This window comes from Saimiri boliviensis, chromosome 17, assembly GCF_048565385.1.
Source record: "Saimiri boliviensis isolate mSaiBol1 chromosome 17, mSaiBol1.pri, whole genome shotgun sequence".
In the NCBI taxonomy this organism is placed as follows: Eukaryota; Metazoa; Chordata; class Mammalia; order Primates; family Cebidae; genus Saimiri; species Saimiri boliviensis.
The window spans coordinates 5,367,783-5,387,585 of NC_133465.1; the positions used below are offsets into that span (position 1 = coordinate 5,367,783).

A 19,803-nucleotide genomic window follows, 5' to 3' on the forward strand; every position below is an offset into this window, starting at 1 on the left:
ATGTATAGCCTTAATGAAGATTAATCAAATTCAATCAAGCTTTCTAAAAAAGCAATTCAGGCTGGCCGTGGTGGTTCACACCTGTAATCCCAGCACTTTGGGAGGCCTAGGTGGGCAGATCACTTGAGGTCAGGAGTTTGAGATCAGTCTAGCCAACATGGTGAAATCCCATCTCTACTAAAAATACAAAAATTAGCTAGGCATGGTGGTGCGCACCTGTAATCCCAGGTACTCAGGAGGCTGAGACAGGAGAATTGCTTGAATCTGGGAGGCAGAGGTTGCAGTGAGCCAAGATCATGCCACTGCACTCCATTCTAGCCTAGGTGACAGAGCGAGACTGTCTCAAAAAAAAAAAAAAAAAAAAAAAAAAGCAATTCAAATTTTTATACAAATGCCAAAATACTTAAAGTAGCCAAAACAATTTGGATACAAGAACAATGCTGAAGGACTTGCACTGCTTTCAACATTTACTATATAGTAATCATGACAGTGTGGTATTGGTAAAAGGATAGTCAGAAATTGATGGAAAAAAAGAGAATACAGAAAAAGGCCAGGCACAGTGGTTCATGCTTGTAATCCCAGCACTTTGGGAGGCCAAGGTGAGAGGATCACTTGAGACCAGGAGTTCACGACCAGCCTGGGCAACATAACAAGACCCCATCCCTACCAAAAAATTTCAAAAATTACTCCTGTGTGGTGGCATGCACCACCTGGTATCTGTGATCCCAGACAGGAGGCTGAGGTGGGAGGGCTGTTTGAGCATAGAAGGTCAAGACTGAAGTGAGCAGTGATTGTGCCACTACAATCTAGCAATCTAGCCTGGGTGACAGAGATCCCAGCTCAAAGTCCGCCCCACCCCCACACAAAAAAAGCAAGAACAATTTTCATGTGCTTTAAAATTATATATATATATATATATATATATATATATATATATACACATACATCCATCTGAAAAATGTAAAAAACCTTGTTCCCCACTCTCCCTGCTAGATGTAACCACTTTTTTTTTTTTTTTTTGAGACAAAATTTTGCTCTTGTTACCCAGGCTGGAGTGCAATGGCACGATCTCGGCTCACCGCAACCTCTGCCTCCTGGGTTCAAGCAATTCTCCTGCCTCAGCCTCCTGAATAGCTGGGATTACAGGCACGTGCCACCATGTCCAGCAAATTTTTGCATTTTTAGTAGAGACGGGGTTTCACCTTGTTGACCAGGATGGTCTCGATCTCTTGACTTTGTGATCCACCCGCCTGAGCCTCCCAAAGTGCTGGGATTATAAGCGTGAGCCACCACGCCCGGCTAGATGTAACCACTTTTATTAAGTCTGTGTATCTGACCTTTCTTTTTTCAAACACTCCTTCCGTTATAGTTTGTGTCTCCTCTAAATCTCATGTTAAAATTTAACCCCTAGGCCAGGCATGGTGGCTCACGCCTATAATCCCAACACTTTGGGAGGCCTAGGCCAGGGGCAGTGGCTTATGCCTGTAATACCAGCACTTTGGGAGGCTGAGGGGGGCGGATCACCTGAGGTCAGGAGTTTGAGACCAGCCTGACCAACATGGAGAAACTCGTCTCTACTAAAAATATAAAATTAGCCAGGCGTGGAGGCGCATCCCTGTAATTCCAGCTACTCGGAAGGCTGCAGCAGGAAAATCACTTGAACCTGGAAGGCAGAGGTTGTGGTTAGCCAAGATTGCACAATTGCACTCCAGCCTGGTAACAAGAGCGAAACTCCATCTCAAAAAAAAAAAAAAAAAAATTAACCCCTTATATGGCAGTATAGAGAGGCAGGCCTTTAAGAGGTGATTGGGTCATAGAGGCTCTGCCTTTCTGAATGAATTAATCCATTCATAGATTAATGGGTTATCATGGGGGTAGGACTGGCTGCTTTCTAAGCAGAGAAGAAGGGAACCGAGCTTGCACACTCAGCACCCTCTCCATGTGATATTCTTGGCACTATGCAGTGTCCCACCAGCAAGAAGGCCCTCACCCAAAGTGGCCACTCAATCCTGAACTCTTCAGCTTCCACAACTATAAAAAAGAAATTCCTTTCCTTTATAAATTACCCAGTTTCAAGTATTCTGGAATAAGCAACAGAAAACACATTAAAACACCTTTTTTTCCCCCTTTTGAGGTTGGCGTACAGTGGCATAATCTTGGCTCACTGCAACCTCTGCCTCCCAGGTTCAAGTGATGCCCCTGCCTCTGCCTCCTGAGCAGCAGGGATTATAGGTGCCCACCACCACGTCCAGCTAATTTTTGTATTTTTAGTAGAGACGGGGTTTCACCATGTTGGCCAGGCTGGTCTTGAACTCTTGACTGCAAGTGATCTGACCACCTTGGCCTCTCAAAGTTTTGGGATTACAGGTGTGAGCCACCATGCCCAGCCCCAAGACACCTTCTTAAGTCTCCTTTGCCAGATCTTTCTTTTTTTTTAAGAAAAATTAAAAAAAAAAAATAACTAAAGACAGGGTTCACCATGTTGTCCAGGTTGGTCTCGAACTCCTGGACTCAAGCAATCCACCCACCCCAGTGTCCCAAAGTTCTGGGATTACAGGTGTGAGGCACTGTGCCCAACCCAGATCTTTCTTTTACCTGACCTCAGCCCTCTCCTCTTCCTATCTCCCCAAGTGACTCATCTGGTCCATGGTTTAGTTTAAAATACTATCCCATATTTGTATTTCTGTTTTTGACCTCTAGATTTATATATGTAAGTGAGCGACTCGGATGATTCTTAAGTGTCTCAAAATTAACATGTCCTTTTCTCCCTACACCTACCCACCTTCTTGTAACAAACAAACCGGGTCTTCTCCAAACCTCCCTTCTCCCAGTACCTGGCACAACCACCTACCCAGTCTCTAAATCCAGAAGCTTAGTCATCCCTGACTCTTCCCTTTTCCTTACCACTCATTTAATCCAGGACCAAGTCCTATACCAAATAAATATATTTGGTATCCACACACTGCTGTCCGTCTAGTTTGCCACACTTCTAGTCCAGACCATCTTCATCTTCTACTTGAATTACTGCAGGGGACTCTCAACTTCTCTCTCCATTTCTATTCTTGCACCGTTCAATTCATCCTTCACACAAGAGCAACAATAAACTTCTTATAAATCCTATTACTCCTCTACTTAAAATTGTAGAATGATTTCCTACTGCATTCAAAATCAGATCCAAACTAATTCCCTCGTTCTACAAAGTTCTACATGACCCGGATCCTGCATATATTTCCCATATCATCCCATGTCAATGTATTCCAAGTCTATTATGCTTCAGCCTCAAAGAAGCATATATCCACCTTAACTCTTTCTTAGGCCCTCATCTGCTGCACTCCTAACAATTCTTGTTTCCCATTGTTTTCCCCAGAACTTGGTGTAAGGCCTGAGATATAAGATGTTTGTTCACTGACTGAATAATGAACAGATAAGGTAACAGATGTCACTGGAAAATGATCTTTTGTGCTAAAATGTATCATTAAATATCAAAAGTTTCAAGTGCCAAATTCTGTGTTATGGCTTACACAGATAATGTAACCTGTTAATACCAAAAGGTTAACAGAATGGCCCAAAAGAATGCCTCATTTGGTTAAGAATCTCACGTATGTTGTAAAATACACACAAAATGAAAGGTATACTCAGATATTTATTTACTGGAACTTCATTAATAATGAGCAAACAAAAATTAAGTAAGCAGCAACATAAGGATATGCTTTTAGAAGAGGGCTGGGAAAGAATTCTGGGCAATAGCTTAGGGGGCCACATGATGATAATGATCACAATCATGGTAAACTATACGCTACAGACACTGTTCTAAATGCTTTATTTAAACCTATCCATGTGATCCTAACAATCAAGGTATTGATCTCAATACTAGGAGGAAACTGAGATAGCAAGAAGTAACAAATCCAAGGGTTGCACAGTAAGAGAGCTGGAATTTGAAAAAAAGCAGTCTAGCTTTATAGCTCTGCAGTCTAGCTTTATAGCTCTGGCTTTTAACACTGCCTACCTAGTCCTTCCAGATAATCTACAAAGAACAAAGTTATCATTTAAGAACTCAAGGACAAGAGAAAATACTCCCATGAACTAACGAAAAGATTAAGTAGCTCGAGAATACTAACAAACTCTTCAGCAACTATAGGTATACTAGCTGGGATATAATTACTCAATGGATTGCCCTTGCTTAATGTAAATATGCCTTAAACTTTAAGTATCACCTTTTATCTGACACAGAAAATTATCTCCTGTTCAAATTTCCTTGATTCTGCAAACCAAGGAGCATATTTCAAAATGAGCTTTGTATAAGAGTCTGCATAATACATAACCTCAGTCCAGCAAAGTCTATCCAAAGTTGCTTTGCCATACAAAATATGGAATTTCTTGAGGCAATACGGTCTTAAAAATTTACTACTCCCCAAAATATTTGCAAGGCTTTGTGAAAGCAGATTAACAATTTACAAAACCACAACAAAGTTTTCACTTCCATTTGTCCTGCTTATTAGGATTCTTTAATCTAGAGTTCATTTTCACACCAAAATGGGAGACACACCAAGGGCACTTGGGCAAAAATAGGAATGATAGTAGCATTTAGCACTATTATCTCTGAGACAGACTGAAGAGACTTAAAAAGTTTGTGAAATCAATGGAACCAAAAAAAGAGTACTCAACAATACAAAGAATTAATTATTCTACAATGACTATTTGCTTAGAATAAAGTAACTAGAGAAATGGCTCTCTATATAATAGATAATTAACAGAACAAAATATTCAAATTACAAACAGTTTGGGGGGTTTGTTTGTTTTGTTTTGACGGAGTCTCGCTCTGCCACCAGGATGGAGTTTGCAACCTCCGCCTCCCAGGTTTAAGCAATTCTCTTGCCTCCGTTTCCCCAGTAGCTGGGACTACAGGTGCACGCCGCCATGCCTAGCTAATTTTTTGTATTTTTATAAGTAGAGACGGGGTTTCACCGTGTTGCCCAGACTGGTCGCAAACCCCTGAGGCTCTGGCAATCCGCCCGCCTTGGCCTCCCAAAGTGCTAGGATTACAGGCGTGAGCCACCGCGCCTGGCCAGTTTTTTGTCTTTTTTTTTTTTTTTTTTTTTAAATGGCGTCTCCCTCTGTTGCCCAGGCTGGAGTGTTGTGGTGCAATCTCGGTTCACTGCAACCACTGCCTACTGGTTCAAGCGATTCTCGTGCCTCAGCCTTCCGAGGAGCTGGGATTACAGGTGTCCACCACCATGTCTGGCTAATTTTTTCTATTTTTTGTAGAGATGGGGTTTCACCATGTTAGACAGGCTGGTCTCAACTCCTGACCTCAGGTGATTTGCCTGCCTCAGCCTCCAGAAGTGCTGGATTACAGCGGTGAGCCACGTCCCCGGCCGGTTCTCTCCTACTCTTTAGCAACGACATTCACGGTAGACACGTACTACAAGGCTCCTCTGTCATTTCCACTGGCCAGAAAGAAGATAACTCAACGCATGATAGTCATGAAACATGAACTGGGATAAACTACTCTGAAGAATATAACTGATTTTCTTTCCTTAAGCTATTACACTTCAGATCTAGCCAAGCACAGTTTTCGTTATGCTACAATTTATAAGACTAAACTAGCTAAAGAGAGAAAAAAAGTTTGTAAATAAGGTTTGTGTGTTTATGTGTGTATGTGGATAGATCCCTTTAATAATTAAGAGTAATCATTTTCATGTGAACCAGGAAATATTACCAAACCATAATGAGATACCTGGATACAATCTTGTTAGAACAGAAAAAACACCTAAGACCTTACAATTCAGGTTCTAGCACTACCTAAGCCAGATGACCTCAAGCAGGCCAGTTACTAATCGCTGATTGTTTCTGACCCTTAATTTTCTCCTCTGTTAAATAAGAATCTACGTATACATTCACAGAAGTTCCTTCTAATTCTAAATATTGGTTTCAATGAAATAATGAGGTTTCTTACTTAATGTTAAGTAAGGTAGCACTACTTCTAATGCTAACTATACATAAGCAAAAAATTTCAGCTTTGTCTGCACTTGGAAATTCTCAAGTGATAATACATGACCAGAAAAGGATCAGATTTAAACTTCCAAATGCAAAACTATACTCCAGGCACCTATTTATTAACCACGGTGACTAATTCAATGGATCATAGTATCAACCTACTCTTTGCTGACTTTACTGTGTTCAAAAGTAGGGCAAAGATCATCTCAGAAAAGTATGTGATAATATTTTCAGATAATGGTGCAAAGCAACAGTATTCTGCACTGACATAGCTCTAGTTCTAAGAGTAAAGTGATATATTTTCATTTATGTAATAATTTCATGTTTATGATCTCATTTAATCTTTGTGACAGCTGTATGAAAGAATGTGAGCAGAATTTTTATCCACACAATCTAGACCAGCTCAGAATGTCAGGCAACCTGTCAGCCATTACTTAACAAGTGTTGGAGCCCAGACTTCAATCCAGATCTTCTGAATTTTAAAGTTTAATAATCACCAAAATCCTAAAAAATGGTGATTCAAGCCAAAAGCAAGAAATTGGAGAAGTGAGCAAAACTGCATAATCAGTCCTCCAACTGAACATAAGGAATATAAGATCAGATTTGGCAGTTATATAATCAAGAAGCAAATTTACCGAATGTTAAGCAAATTTACGGAATGTTAAACTAATGATACATCTGTTATAACTCCATATCTCAAATGTTGTCACCTTGTTTGAAAGTCGTGTGAACAAATTTTCAAACTCAAGAACAACATGTAAACTGACAAACTGATTAAATTGGCTACAGGTAAATTGCTAAAAGACATCAAAACAAGGCTCTATGGATATTTTCTTCTGGAATGTGACTGACAGAAATTAAACTGTATTAATCAATTGTAATCAAGTAGGACATATCCCTAAAGGAAAAAAATAACCTTCAGTGCTTTAAGATAATGTAGGCAAAGTAGCAAAATATAAAATTTCTACTTGAGCCGGGCGCGGTGGCTCAAGCCTGTAATCCCAGCACTTTGGGAGGCCGAGGCGGGTGGATCACGAGGTCGAGAGATCGAGACCATCCTGGTCAACATGGTGAAACCCCGTCTCTACTAAAAATACAAAAAATTAGCTGGGCATGGTGGCTCGTGCCTGTAATCCCAGCTACTCAGGAGGCTGAGGCAGGAGAATTGCCTGAGCCCAGGAGGCGGAGGTTGCAGTGAGCCGAGATCGCGCCATTGCACTCCAGCCTGGGTAACAAGAGTGAAACTCCGTCTCAAAAAAAAAAAAAATTTCTGCTTGAGAGAGTCACTTCATACCTACACAAACCAGTCACATTTGTCTAGGTACCACCATCCCTCTTCACAGTAAAAATATAAGCTACAATGCATACAATGATGCCTAGTAAATATGTTTCTTCCTTACATCATCTATGCTAAGAATACACAACTAAAATCAGAGCTAATGACAATATAATTAATAGGTAGTAGCAACTGGAATATTCAATTCTCTATCATAACAACAGTAGAAACGCTTGTACAAGCTTCTCCAAATTATCAGTGCAGTCTGTCCACAAAATCTCTGACAAGCCCCAAAGGAGAAATGAAAGACGTTAAAATTAGGATAAGGAGCCATGCTGCCAAAACACGTCAACTGTGGCCAGTCTACGTGTATTACTAGATTTTTGCATGGAGTTGCAGGTAAATAAAAGATGATTGCGTAAAATCTTCTGGAGGTCCTAAGCAATCTAGCAGTGTGACACTGGGCCACATATGGTTTCTGGAATTTTAGAGATTAAGTCGACCTTTACGTTTTACTGCAATACCAACACTGTAATAAAATACAGGGGTCGGGGGTCAGGGGTTTGGAAAGGCAGACAACTCTTTTTTCATGAAAGCAGTGCAAGCTCCGAGAAGTTCCTCTCCAAAGGCTCTGCGGAGCGAAGGCCCATTCCCTTGGCTGCCCTGTACCACCAGCGCTTTAGATGGCATTTGCAAGCCTGGATTTCGTTTAGGGGCGAATCCATCTAACATCAAGCGCTAGAGGTTCGGGAGAGCAAAAAAAAACCAAACTGACAGATCCTGAGAAACAGCTCAGTCATCAGCAGGGAAGACCTTCTCCGCTTACTACGAGGTCCTGGACATCCCGGGACTAGGAGGTTCTCTAAAGAAGCCTAGTAAGGCTTCCAAGTCCGCAGGGAGGAGAACGAACAGTCGGGAGTCCGGTGTCTGGGTTCAGTGTCCGAGTGACCAACCATGAGGAGGTGTCCCAAATAACCCGGCTACCACCAGGGTGAGAAATCCAGAGTCAGCAGCGTCCTGTAACACGCTGGAAGTCGGAATCACAGCGCTCCAGATTCCGTAACTCCTAAGCAGGAGCGCTCCGGAAGAAGCCAAGCTCTGAGGACAGCCACAGGCTTCGGTCCCCATTTCCCCCAGTTGGTTTACCTACCCGCTCCGACCCCGGCTCCTCCGGATCCTGGAAGCGGCTCCTGACTGACTCTCACACCCGTCGCTGGGCTCCGGCCAACCGGAAGCCTTCACGTCACTTCCGGTCCGGTCTCCTGCTTTGCCCCCGGAGACCGCCTCCAGAAGACAAAAGTTCCTCCCTCCTTTTGGCGAACTCGGTTGATCCTCACGGGATTTCAGTTCGGCTCTTAGTGCGGGCCTTGTGGGTGTGGCAAGAGGAAGAATGACTGCTCGCTTTGCGAGTCCTGTTCCGGAAGTTGTTACTCAGGGACCCCGGAAGAGATAGCTCGGGCGATAGAAACGTGTTCGCTGCCCAGAAGAAGGCAAGGCGCGAGTGAGGAAAGGAGGTCCTGTAGGTAGGTCGGCTCCTTACAGGGCGAAGGAAACCGGTATCATTATCCATTCTCTCTACAGTTGGAACGTTTCTTTTCACCTCATTTTGTTACCCACCTTCTTCATTTTCTCCTTTATAAACTGTCTTCCGTCCAGGGGCCGCTGAGCCCCTCTGTCCCTGTTCTGCGAACCGTCCTATGGAAGAAAGGAGCGGGCTGCTGGGGAGGGAAGGACTCAGAATTTCTAGTTCCCAGCAAAGCCTCCATGCGGGCAGTATCGATGCGATCTCTCCGAAGTGGATGGCATAGCGAGCAGGCCTCACACCCTCAGCTGGGCACTTACGAATACCCCCAGCGTTTGAAGCTGCCGAGTTCTGCGTGGAAAGAAAAGGTTTCTAAGAATATAATCGAAAATTTGGGGCTGGGCGCGGAGGCTCAGGCCTGTAATCCCAGCACTTTGGGAGGCGGATGTGGGTGGATCACCTGAGGTCAGGGGTTCGAGACCAGCCTGGCCAACATGGCGAAAACCCATCTCTACTAAAAATTAGCTGGGTGTGGTGTGGCGCGTACCTGTAATCCCAGCCACTCGGGAGGCAGAGGCAGGAGAATCACTTGAATTCGGGAGGCGGAGGTTGCAGTGAGCCGAGATGGGGCCACTGCACTCCAGCCTGGGGGACAAAGTGAAACTTCATCTCAACAACAACAAAAAAGAAACAAAATTTCGGCCCCTTTATCACACAAAGAGATTGCCTAGAGAGGTACTTAATCCTTACTAACATATCGCAGGCACTGTACTAGACTCTGGGAATATGCTATGCGTGGAAAGTGAGGCAGTGGCTTAGGGATCAGAGAAGATTTGGGAATTTTTTTTTTTTTTTTAAGGTTGGAAACGGCATACCGGGTGCAGTGGCTCATGCCTGTAATCCCAGCACTTTGGGAGGCCAAGACAGGATTACTTGAGCCCAGAAGTTTGAGACCAGTGTAGGCCACCTAGTGAGACTCCTGTCTCTTAAAAGAAGGGAGGAAAGAAATAGAATTAACAGGTGGAGTAATGGGCTCAAGAGCACTACTGAGATGAGTTTACCCAGGCAGGGGAATTAGAAGGCACCAAGAGGAAGATTTTATAGGATGTACTTACTTTGTTGTGCTGTCATTGCCCAGAATCATTTATGAGACAAAGAATGGTTGTTTTACCTTAGCCTCAAGCACTGGGCTCATTGATATGCTTATAGTAAGTGGACGGAAAAGAGACAAACGTTCTTTTAGAGGAATTAGATGATAAATCTGATCAGGTTAATATGAGATTAGAACATCCTAAAGAACAAAAATAATGTGTTAATTTTAGCATTTTCTTTTTTGAGATGGCTCTTGCTCTGTTGCTCAGGCTAGAGTGCAGTGGCATAAAATCTCGGCTCACTGCAGCCTCCACCTCCTGGGTCAAGCTATTCTCCTGCCTCAGCCTCCCAAGTAGCTGGGATTACAGGTGCCCACCACCGCACCTGGCTAATTTTTATATTTTTAGTAGAGATGGGGTTTCACCATCTTGGCCAGGCTGGTCTCGAACTCCTGATCTCATGATCCACCTGCCTCAGCCTCCCAAAGTGCTGGGATTACAGGTGTGAGCCACCACACCCGGCCAGTTTTAGCATTTTTATGATTAGACATTCCATTGAGATATGGGACATAAGCAATAAATAAACTTGGTAATTTTTGGAACTTTGACTGTTCTCTGTTTTTGATCTTATTGGTATATGGTTTTTTTGTTTTTTGGAGACAGGGTTGCCCAGCCTGGAGTGCAGTGGCATAATCATGGCTCACTGCAACCTCCACCTCCCAGCCCAAGGTGTCCTCCCACCTCAGCCCCTTGAGTAGCTGGGAGTATGGTCATGTGCCAACACATCTGGCTAATTGTTCAAATTTTTTTGTTTTAGAGACAAGGTCTCACTATGTTGCCCAGTTTGGTCTCAAACTGGGCTCCAGAGATGCTGTTGCCTCTAACTCAAGCAACTCCTTGAGGTCAGGAGTTCCAGACCAGTTTGGACAACATAGCAAGACCAAGTCCATAAAAAAAAAATAAAAAATTTAAAAAACAATTAGCAGGGTGTGGTGCCATGTGCCTGTAACCCCAGCTACTTGGAAGGCTGAGGTGGGAGAATGGCTTGAGCCCAGGAGTTTGAGGCTGTAGTGAGCTATGATGATGCCACTGCACTCTAGCCTGGGTGACAGAGGGAGACCCCTTCTCTTTATTTTTTTATTATTTATTTTTTTAAGAGACAGGGTTTCACCATGTTGGCCAGGCTGGTCTTGAACTCCTGACCTCGTGATCCACCCACCTCAGCCTCCCAAAGTGCTGGGATTACAGACGTGAGCCACCGCACCCGGCTGACCCCTTTTCTTTAGAAAAAGAAAAAAGAAAAAAAAAAAAGGCAGCTTCTCTGTTTGAGCCTCATGTTTCTCATCTTTAAAATTAGGCTGATATAGCTTCCTTTTTATGTATTCATAGCAACGATAAATGAGGTAACGGATAATATAAAGGATTTAGTATGTTATCTAGCACATAATACCTTCTCTATATAGAGCAGTTCCTTCTCCAGATAGTACCTGAATCTAGTATATGGGATATTTGGTTACTTTGCAACCTAGAGATTATTTCAGAGAATCCTAATTGTTAATATAGAGGTTAATATACCTTTTTAGAAATAATTGAATATTTGTTCAGTTTGGAGTCTGGTTGTTAGATTATCAAAGAAAAGTCCTGCTGATATGTAAGCATTAAATAGAAACTTGGCCAGGCGTGGTGGCTCATGCCTGCAAATCCCAGCACTTTGGGAGGCCGAGACGGGCAGATCACTTGAAGTCAGGAGTTCGAGATCAGCCTGGCCAACATGGTGAAAACCCATCTCTACTAAAAATACAAAAATTAGCTGGGTGTAATGGCATGTGCATGTAATCTCAGCTATTTGGGAAGCTGAGGCAGGAGAATCACTTCAACCTGGAGGCAGAGGTTGCAGTGAGCTGAGATGGCACCACTGTACCTCCAGCTTGGGTGATAGAGTGAGATGCCATCTCAAAACAAAACAAAACAAAACAAAAACGGCTGGGTGCAGTGGCTGGCTCACGCCTGTAATCCCAACACTTTGGGAGGCCAAGGTGGGTGGATCACAAGGTCAGGAGTTCGAGACCAGCCTGGCCAACATGGTGAAACCCCATCTCTACTAAAGATGCAAAAAAAGAAGTAGTAGGGCATGATGGCATGGACCTGTAATCCCAGCTATTGGGAGGCTGAGGCAGGAGAATTGCTTGAACCAGGGAGGTGGAGGTTGCAGCGAGCCGAGATCATGCCACTGCACGCCAGCCTGGGTGATGGAGTGAGACTCTGTCTCAAAAAACAAAAACAAAAATGGAGATAATGTGGGTTTTCAAAACGTTTTCTATTAGGAATTCTCTCTCTCTTTGTTGCTTTGTCTTTTTGGGGGGTTGGGGTCTGAAAAGGCACTAGAACCATAAAGTACTATGTCTGTGCAGCCCTGTCACCATAGTTAGGCACTTGAGCAGGAGAGTACTGAAACTAGGTGCTCTGCAGCTTACCCTATGTGACCCGCGTACTTCTGGCCACTCCGTGTCCGTCTCCCTTGATTCCTACTGTTCATTTCCTCAGGATTATGTTTTAGTTCTTTATTCTACATACTTGTCCAAGTGGCCTCATACCCTTTCATCTCTTCAGTAACTTTATGTGGTGAGGCCTCTCAGATCTGTATTTCCAGCCCAGACCTTTCTGACTTTAGACTGATGTGTCCTAGGCCGTTCTCTCCTTTAAGCTGATATATCCTTTTTTTTTTGCTGCTTCTTTCTAGGTGTCTCTGAGATGTCTTTTGTTCAAAACAAAACTAATTCATTATCTTTTCCATTCAAACCTGGTATTTTACCAACATTCTCCATTTGTTCAAATCTAGGTGTCATTCTTAACTTCTCCCTTTCTTTTATCACCAGACTTCCCATCAGTCACGAAATCAGACAGGTATGCCTTAGTCACTGTTTTTCTTTCCCATTCTCACTACTGTTGTCTAAATGATCATCGTCTCATCTGGACTGTTGGGAAAGGCATAATATAGTCATGTGAAGCACAAGGGTGGCTGGGCCTGGTGGCTCACGCTTGTAATCGCAGCACTTTGGGAGGCCGAGGCGGGTGGATCACAAGGTCAGGAGATCGAGACCATCCTGGCCAACATAGTGAAACCCTGTCTCCACTAAAAATACTAAAAAAAAAAAAAAAAATTAGACGGGCGTGGTAGCATGAACCTATAGTCCCAGCTACTCGGGAGGCTGAGGCTGGAGAATTGCTTGAACCCGGGAGGTGAAGGTTGCAGTGAACCAAGATGATGCCACTGTACTCCAGCCTGGGCAACAAAGCGAGACTACATCTCCAAAAAAAAAAAAGAAAAAAAGAACAAGGGCTTGACAGGGTGTTGTGGCTTAGCTCATGCCTATAATCCCAGCACTTTGGGAGGCTGACGCAGGTGGATCCCCTGAGGTCAGGAGTTTGAGACCAGCCTGGCCAGCATGGTGAAAGCCCATCTCTACTAAAAATACAGAAAATTAGCCAGGCATGGTGGTGGGTGTCCATAATCTCAGCTGCTTGGGAGGTGGAGGCAGGAGAATGGCTTGAACCTGTGAGGCGGAGGTTGCTGTGATTCAGCCATTGCACATAGCCTGGGCAACAAGATCAAGACTCCATCTCAAAAAAAAAAAAAAAAGGGTGGGGGATGGCACCCTGGATTAAGATGGCCGCTTGTGAGCTGGGTGAATTTAGACAAGCTGTAACTTTTGTACCTCCATTTTCTGCATCTGAAAAATGGGGGTCATAATTATGTACAGATGCTTCTCAATTTAGGGTGGGGTTATATCCTGACAAACCCATCACAAATTGAAAATACCATAAATTGAGAGCCAGGCACAGTGGCTCATGCCTGTAATTCCAGCTACCTGGGAGGCTGAGGTCACCAAAGTTCAAGACCAGCCTGCAACATAATGAAACTCCTGTCTGAAAAAAATTTTTTTAATAAGCTGGGTATGGTGGTGTTTGCTTACAGTTCCAGCTACTGGGGAGGTTGAGGTGGAAAGATTGCTTCAGCTCAGGAGTTTGAGGCTACAGTGAGCTATGATCACATCACTGTACTCCAGCCTATGCAAAAGAGTGAAACCCTTTCTTAGAAAAAGAAATATCGTAAGTTGGAAATAAATTTAATACACCTACTCTACCAAACATCGTAGCTTAGTCTAGCCTACCTTAAACATGCTCAGAACAAGTTATTAGTGTACAGTAGGGCAAAATCATCTCATAGAAGGCCTGCAAGTGTTGAATATTTCATGTAATTCATTGAATACTGCACTGAAGGTGAAAAACAATGTTTGTATGGGTACTTAAAGTTTCTACTGAATGTGTATTGCTTTTGAACCATTGTAAAGCCAAGAAACTTAAGCAAACCTACAGTAAGTCCATGACCAATTTTATTAACCTTGAAGTGCTGTTGGGAGCATTAAAAAAGACAGTTCCTGTAGTGTTTAGCCAGTGTATAGCAAAATATCATAAATGTTAACTTATTACATACATTATAGCAGCCTCTGAAATGATCCTCCTGTATCTACTGCCAACATCCAGTTCATTCTTTACCTTGAAGTCCCAAGTATCTTTTAGACCAGGGGTCCCCGTGGTCTGTTAGGAACTGGGCTGCATAGCAGGAGGTGAGCCGTGGGCAAGTGAGTGAAGTTTCATCTGTATTTGCAGCCGCTCCCCATTGCTTGAATTACCTCCTGAGCACCATCTCCTGTCAGATTAGCGGCAGCATTAGATTCTCATAGGAGTGTGAACCCTATTGTGAACTGCCTATGCGAGGGGTCTAAATTGTGCGTTTCTTATGAGAATCTAATGTTCTGTCACTGCCTCCCCCGTCTCACCCCCAGTGAGACTGTCGAACACCTTTTTATTACATTTACTACTCGTCTACGAACAGCTGACAATGGCCTGTATTCATCACTATATCCTCAGCTTAACAAGGTGCGTGGCTGGCATATAGCATTTGTTTTATTGAACTTCCCTTGGTCTGAACTTCTTCATTTTTGATATTGCCGTAATCCTCGCTTCTCAGTGTTATGTGGATCAAATAGCACAACACATGTCAAAGTATTGTGGAAACTTTGAGCTATAGAAACACAGTTTTAAAACAGAATGAAAGAAATTCAAAATTAGGATTGGACCATTTCAAAACCACTGCCGTTTCATTAGAGAAAAGACTTTGTGCTTTTTGCCTTCCTGTGTCACCTAAACCCTAGGACAGGTCCGGCCGGTATGTGTGGAAGGGAAGCAGTGTCTCACAAAACTGAAAGAACTGAGAAAGGAGAAAGGGGCCACAGTTACATTTCAGATGCCTATTCTTATAGCTATGCCCTGGGCTTTGTATCTCTTTATAATTGTTCATCTCCAAAATCAGAACCCCATGAACTTCTCTAAGTCTTAACAGCTTACTTTCATCACACCTGTTCTTCAACAGCATGTCTAGGTAAACGGCATCCATCACTTCGTTGTCCATAAATCAGTCTTTGATAATACAGGTTGCTTTTTATCAGGTAGGCCAAAAGAGAAAAAAAATAATAATACAGGTTGCACGGTCTGGCATGTCAAACATTCTCGCCCTCATCCTAAATTTCCTTGTACCATTGTGTCTTGGTGCTTGCGCCTGGCAAAATTTAAACCCGGGTACATCCAACTATCCATTCTAGTAGGAGGGGAAGGTGAAGGATGAGTGTGGATGGAGGTTAGTTTGTATGTTTGGAGGAAGGGATCAGTAGGTTTAGTCTTTTTTAGCTCCTAAGTAGTACTGGAGAAAATCACAAATAGTATGTTGCGATTAAAAAGTCATCATTAATCTTAACCATGCTTTCAACACTCTTCTGCCATCCTACCATATTTTGCCACACCTTTTATTTCAGCCTTTCTCTTCTCCATTTTAACTTCTGTCTGAGCTCCTTCCCTCGAGGGAATCCCTTCCTGCCTTCAAATCCAGGGACCTGCCTGATTTAAAACTCAAATTGGGAAGGGTGCCCCTTTCCAAGACCAAATTCCTTTGTAAAGGCCTTCTCTATCTTGAGCATTTACCTACCTTTCCTCTGGCTCCATCCCATTAACATTTAAATATGCTCTTCGCCTTATATCCATTTCTTTTTCTTTTTGCTCTGTCTCTTGACCCCACTTCAAACTAATTTCTGTCCCCCAAAGACAATAACCCCTTTTATGTTAAAATTAGTGGAAAGAATGTTAATATAATGTTCTAACTTTTGTAAGTACTTCCATGGCTGTTGTTAATATAATGTTCTAACTTTTGTAAGTACTTCCATGGCTGTCATCTGTGCTGTGCCAGTCAGGCACTGCATGATGATTCCAAGGGCACCACTTTACATTACAAATACAGTGCATTGCAAATGTAGTGACCCCATGTTTAGAAAATGCTTAGATAATACTCCACTCAAAAAAGAAACCGATGGTTGCTTGCACCTTTACATAGAAGCACTGTGAATCCAACAGCCTCATTCGTAGGCTGATATAGGTATTGGTGATGCAAATATTATGAACAGCTTTGCTGAAGTAGGAGGATTTTCTAAAAATATGTAGGATGACATTCCTTTGTTTTATGATAGTTACACTTTCGGAAAATTCAGTATGGACAGTCTCTGACTTAGGATTTTTCAACTTTACGATGGTGTGAAAGCAGTACCCATTCAGTAGAAACTGTACTTGGAGTTTTGCATTTTGGCCTTTTTCTGGCCTAGTGATAAGGTGGTACAGTACACTTTTGTGATGCTGGGCGGTGGCAGTGAGCCACAGCTCCCAGTCACCCATGTGACCACGAGGGTAAACAACCCATCCTCTACATTATACTGTGTTGCCAGCTTTTTTGGATATTGTGTTTTGTGTTTTCACGTTCCATCATGTCTACAAAATGTCCATCAGTGTCTCCTGTTCCCGGTGAGACGAAGAAGAGGAAGGCAATTACTCTTGAAATGAAACTCAAGATAATTGCCCAGCAAGAAGGTGGCAAGCCAGTAATGGCCACTGCACGTGAGTTAGGACTTTCGCAATCCACAATTTCAACCATCTTAAAGGATAAGAAACGAATCAGTGATGCAGCGAAATCATCAGCATCAATTAAATCCACTGTTATCACAAAGAAAAGAGCTGGGTCAATTGATGATGTGGAAAAATTACTTGTTATATGGATGGAAGACCAGCTACAGAAGCATATACCACTTAGCATACTGATGATCCAAGCTAAGGCAAGAAGTCTTTTTAATATGCTAAAAGACCATGTCAGTGATCCTACATATACACAAATGTTTAAAGCAAGTCATGGATGGTTCCAGCGCTTCAAAGGGCGTCATAATTTTCACAGTGTGAAGGTCAGTGGTGAGGCAGCACATGCTGGTAATGAAGGTGCCATAGCTTTTAAGAAACAGCTATGTAGAATAATTGTGGCTGAAGATCTTTGCAATAAGGAGCTTATTGAACTGGAGGAAGAAAGAAGTAAAGGAATTAAGGCAGTGGAAGAAGTGAAACCCACGGCACCTAGAAAGTTCACAGCAAAGGAACTGGCAGAGGCATTTGCTGCTATCAGCAGTGGCCTGCAGATATTAGAAGAAACGGATGTCAATTATGAGAGATTCCCTACAGCTGCCAGGCAGATACAGGATGCTCTTGCTTGCTACAGAGAGATATATAATGAAAAGAAGAAACAAGCTATACAGTCACAACTTGGTGTCTTCCTGAAGAACGCCACTATGCTTGCTAAACCATCAACTAATGTTGATGTGCCAATGCCTTCTACCACCTAGTCTCAATGTTCATCAGAAGAGAGAGAAATTGAGGACCCTATTGCTAAAGCATCCCCATCATCCAGCAATTAATTGTTTCAGTGCTTCAAACATTTTTCAGGACCACTGTGCTTTCAAGCTGTGTACAATAATGGTGAGTACCCAAACATTGTTTTCTGCTTTCAGTACAGTATTCAACAAATTACAGGAGCTACTCAACACTTTATTATAAAATAGCCTGTGTTAGATGATTTCCGTCCAGCTGTAGGCTAACGTAAGTGTTCTGAGCACATTTAAGCTAGGCTAGGCTAAGTCATGTTCTATATGTCTATTAAATGCATTTTTGGCTTACGATATTTTCAATTAATTGGGTTACTTGGGATGTAACCCCATGGTAAATCGAGGAGCACCTGTACATAGTAAAACTATGCAAAAAATATTTTGTGTACTTATGTAAATGATGTTGGGGAGTTTTCATCTCAGATACTAAGTTCTTCAGCTGCACTAATGTCCAATGGGACGACTCTTTTATTTTGTAAGATTTTTAACATCCTTGCTCAGGCTTAGTAAATGTCAGTAGCGCACCTCACTCCAGGCCTGTTAATGTGACAGTAATGAGGGTAACTTCTTTGATACCATCTCCACTGAGAACCACTGCATTGTGAAAACTCAGATTAGCACTGTTTTCCAGGAAAGGGGTGAGTTACTTTTGGTTTCTTTAAATCTTTTAGGCATCTTGCTAAAACAGAACATTTCCATAAGACTAAGGGAAAACTAAGGAATAGTTTTTGAACTTGATGCAACTGTTCACATCAAGATGGGAAATGATCTAAACTGCTTCACGTGGTTGCTTGAATTTTTTCTAGTACACTGGTGGTGGGGCAGGGGGTTTTGGAAAGAGGGTGCGGGCATAAGATCCAAGATACGTTTTGCCTTTTTTCTGGATGACCTCATTCAGTTAAGTGTATAGTCAAAATGTTTCTCTGATAAGCCTAAGTTGTTACTGCTGGCTAGTGATAACTGCTTTCCTTTCCCTTAAGATGCCCTTCAAATCCTTGGTTATGGAATATTTGGCTCATCCCAGTGCACTCAGCTTGGCTGTTGGAGTTGCCTGTGGCATATGCCTGGGCTGGAGCCTCCGAGTACGCTTTGGGATGCTCCCCAAAAGCAGGATGATCAAGACATACACAGAGACTGAAACAGAAGCAAGCATCTTGGGAGAAAGTGGGGAGTACAAGATGATTCTTGTGGTTCGAAATGACTTAAAGATGGGAAAAGGGAAAGTGGCTGCCCAGTGCTCTCATGCTGCTGTTTCAGCCTACAAGCAGATTCAAAGAAGAAATCCTGAAGTGCTCAAACAGTGGGAATACTGTGGCCAGCCCAAGGTGGTGGTCAAAGCTCCTGATGAAGAAACCCTGATTGCGTTATTGACCCATGCGAAAATGCTGGGACTGACTGTAAGTTTAATCCAAGATGCTGGACGTACTCAAATTGCACCAGGCTCTCAAACTGTCCTAGGAATTGGGCCAGGACCAGCAGACCTAATTGACAAAGTCACTGGTCACCTAAAACTTTACTAAGTGGACTTTGATATGATGACAGCCCCTCTATCACAAGTGTTTGAAGCCTGTCAAATTCTGACAAAAGCTGAATTTCTTCCCCCAACTTAAAAATGTTCTTGAGATGAAAATAAAGCCTATTCCCGTGTTCTGTGCTTGGCAGTTAGAGTTGTCATCTTGAGCTTAAAAACAGTACTGTTGGCTAAGTGGTCTTGGTGGTTCAAGTGACAGGCCGAAACAGATGAGAGAAACAGGTCATGATACAATTGGATTAAAAGGGAGGAAACTGTGGTGGCCCTTCCCCAAGACTATGCCACCGTCCCACTGGAGGTCGAGGTTCAAGGGTATTTCCACCGGAGGCAAGCTGCAGTTTGTTCCCCTCCTGTTGCTTCTTGGATGATTGATAGCCTACTTTATTAATAGATCATGGCCACCCTCAATGAAGTCCAATGGTTTATGACCTGTTTGAATTTTTGTCTCAAGGTTGAGGTTTTATAGCACTGGTACACTGTGCAGTGTTTCATGTTCACCTTCCCTGACACATACTGGCTAAAGGTTATCAGCAGTCATGCTAAATCACAGCCTATTGAAAATTCTCACTCCCCCCTTC

The 19,803-nt window shown here is 42.9% G+C and overlaps 2 protein-coding genes across 5 annotated transcripts in view; one reads left to right on the forward strand and one right to left on the reverse strand.

The window, feature by feature from the left end:
- VMP1 (vacuole membrane protein 1) overlaps positions 1-8,552 on the reverse strand; it is a 134,484-nt gene extending 125,932 nt beyond the window's left edge. Inside the window, exon 1 of one of the 2 annotated variants that reach the window (XM_010339717.3) lies at positions 8,424-8,552. Coding sequence is in view for 1 of the 2 variants with exons in the window: in XM_074388075.1 (XP_074244176.1) it covers positions 2,905-2,911 (7 nt within the window). In the remaining variant the exon portion in view is untranslated. Of the gene's footprint in view, positions 1-2,904; positions 4,963-8,423 lie in introns of those variants that run through there. The other variant, XM_074388075.1, reaches the window with a different exon arrangement.
- A 65-nt stretch (positions 8,553-8,617) lies between these two features.
- PTRH2 (peptidyl-tRNA hydrolase 2) lies at positions 8,618-19,348 on the forward strand. Of its 3 annotated transcripts, XM_074388081.1 has the most exons (3): positions 8,618-8,796; positions 12,763-12,790; positions 18,675-19,348. In XM_074388081.1, exon 3 carries the CDS (start codon positions 18,675-18,677, stop codon positions 19,212-19,214), a length of 540 nt encoding a protein of 179 aa, XP_074244182.1. In that variant the 5' UTR covers positions 8,618-8,796; positions 12,763-12,790; the 3' UTR covers positions 19,215-19,348. The 3 variants fall into 3 exon arrangements, with proteins under 3 accessions (XP_074244182.1, XP_010338018.1, XP_074244181.1); XM_010339716.2 differs by lacking the exon at positions 12,763-12,790 and having other exon boundaries at positions 8,620-8,796; XM_074388080.1 differs by lacking the exon at positions 8,618-8,796 and having other exon boundaries at positions 12,702-17,788.
- The last annotated feature ends 455 nt before the right edge of the window (positions 19,349-19,803 follow it).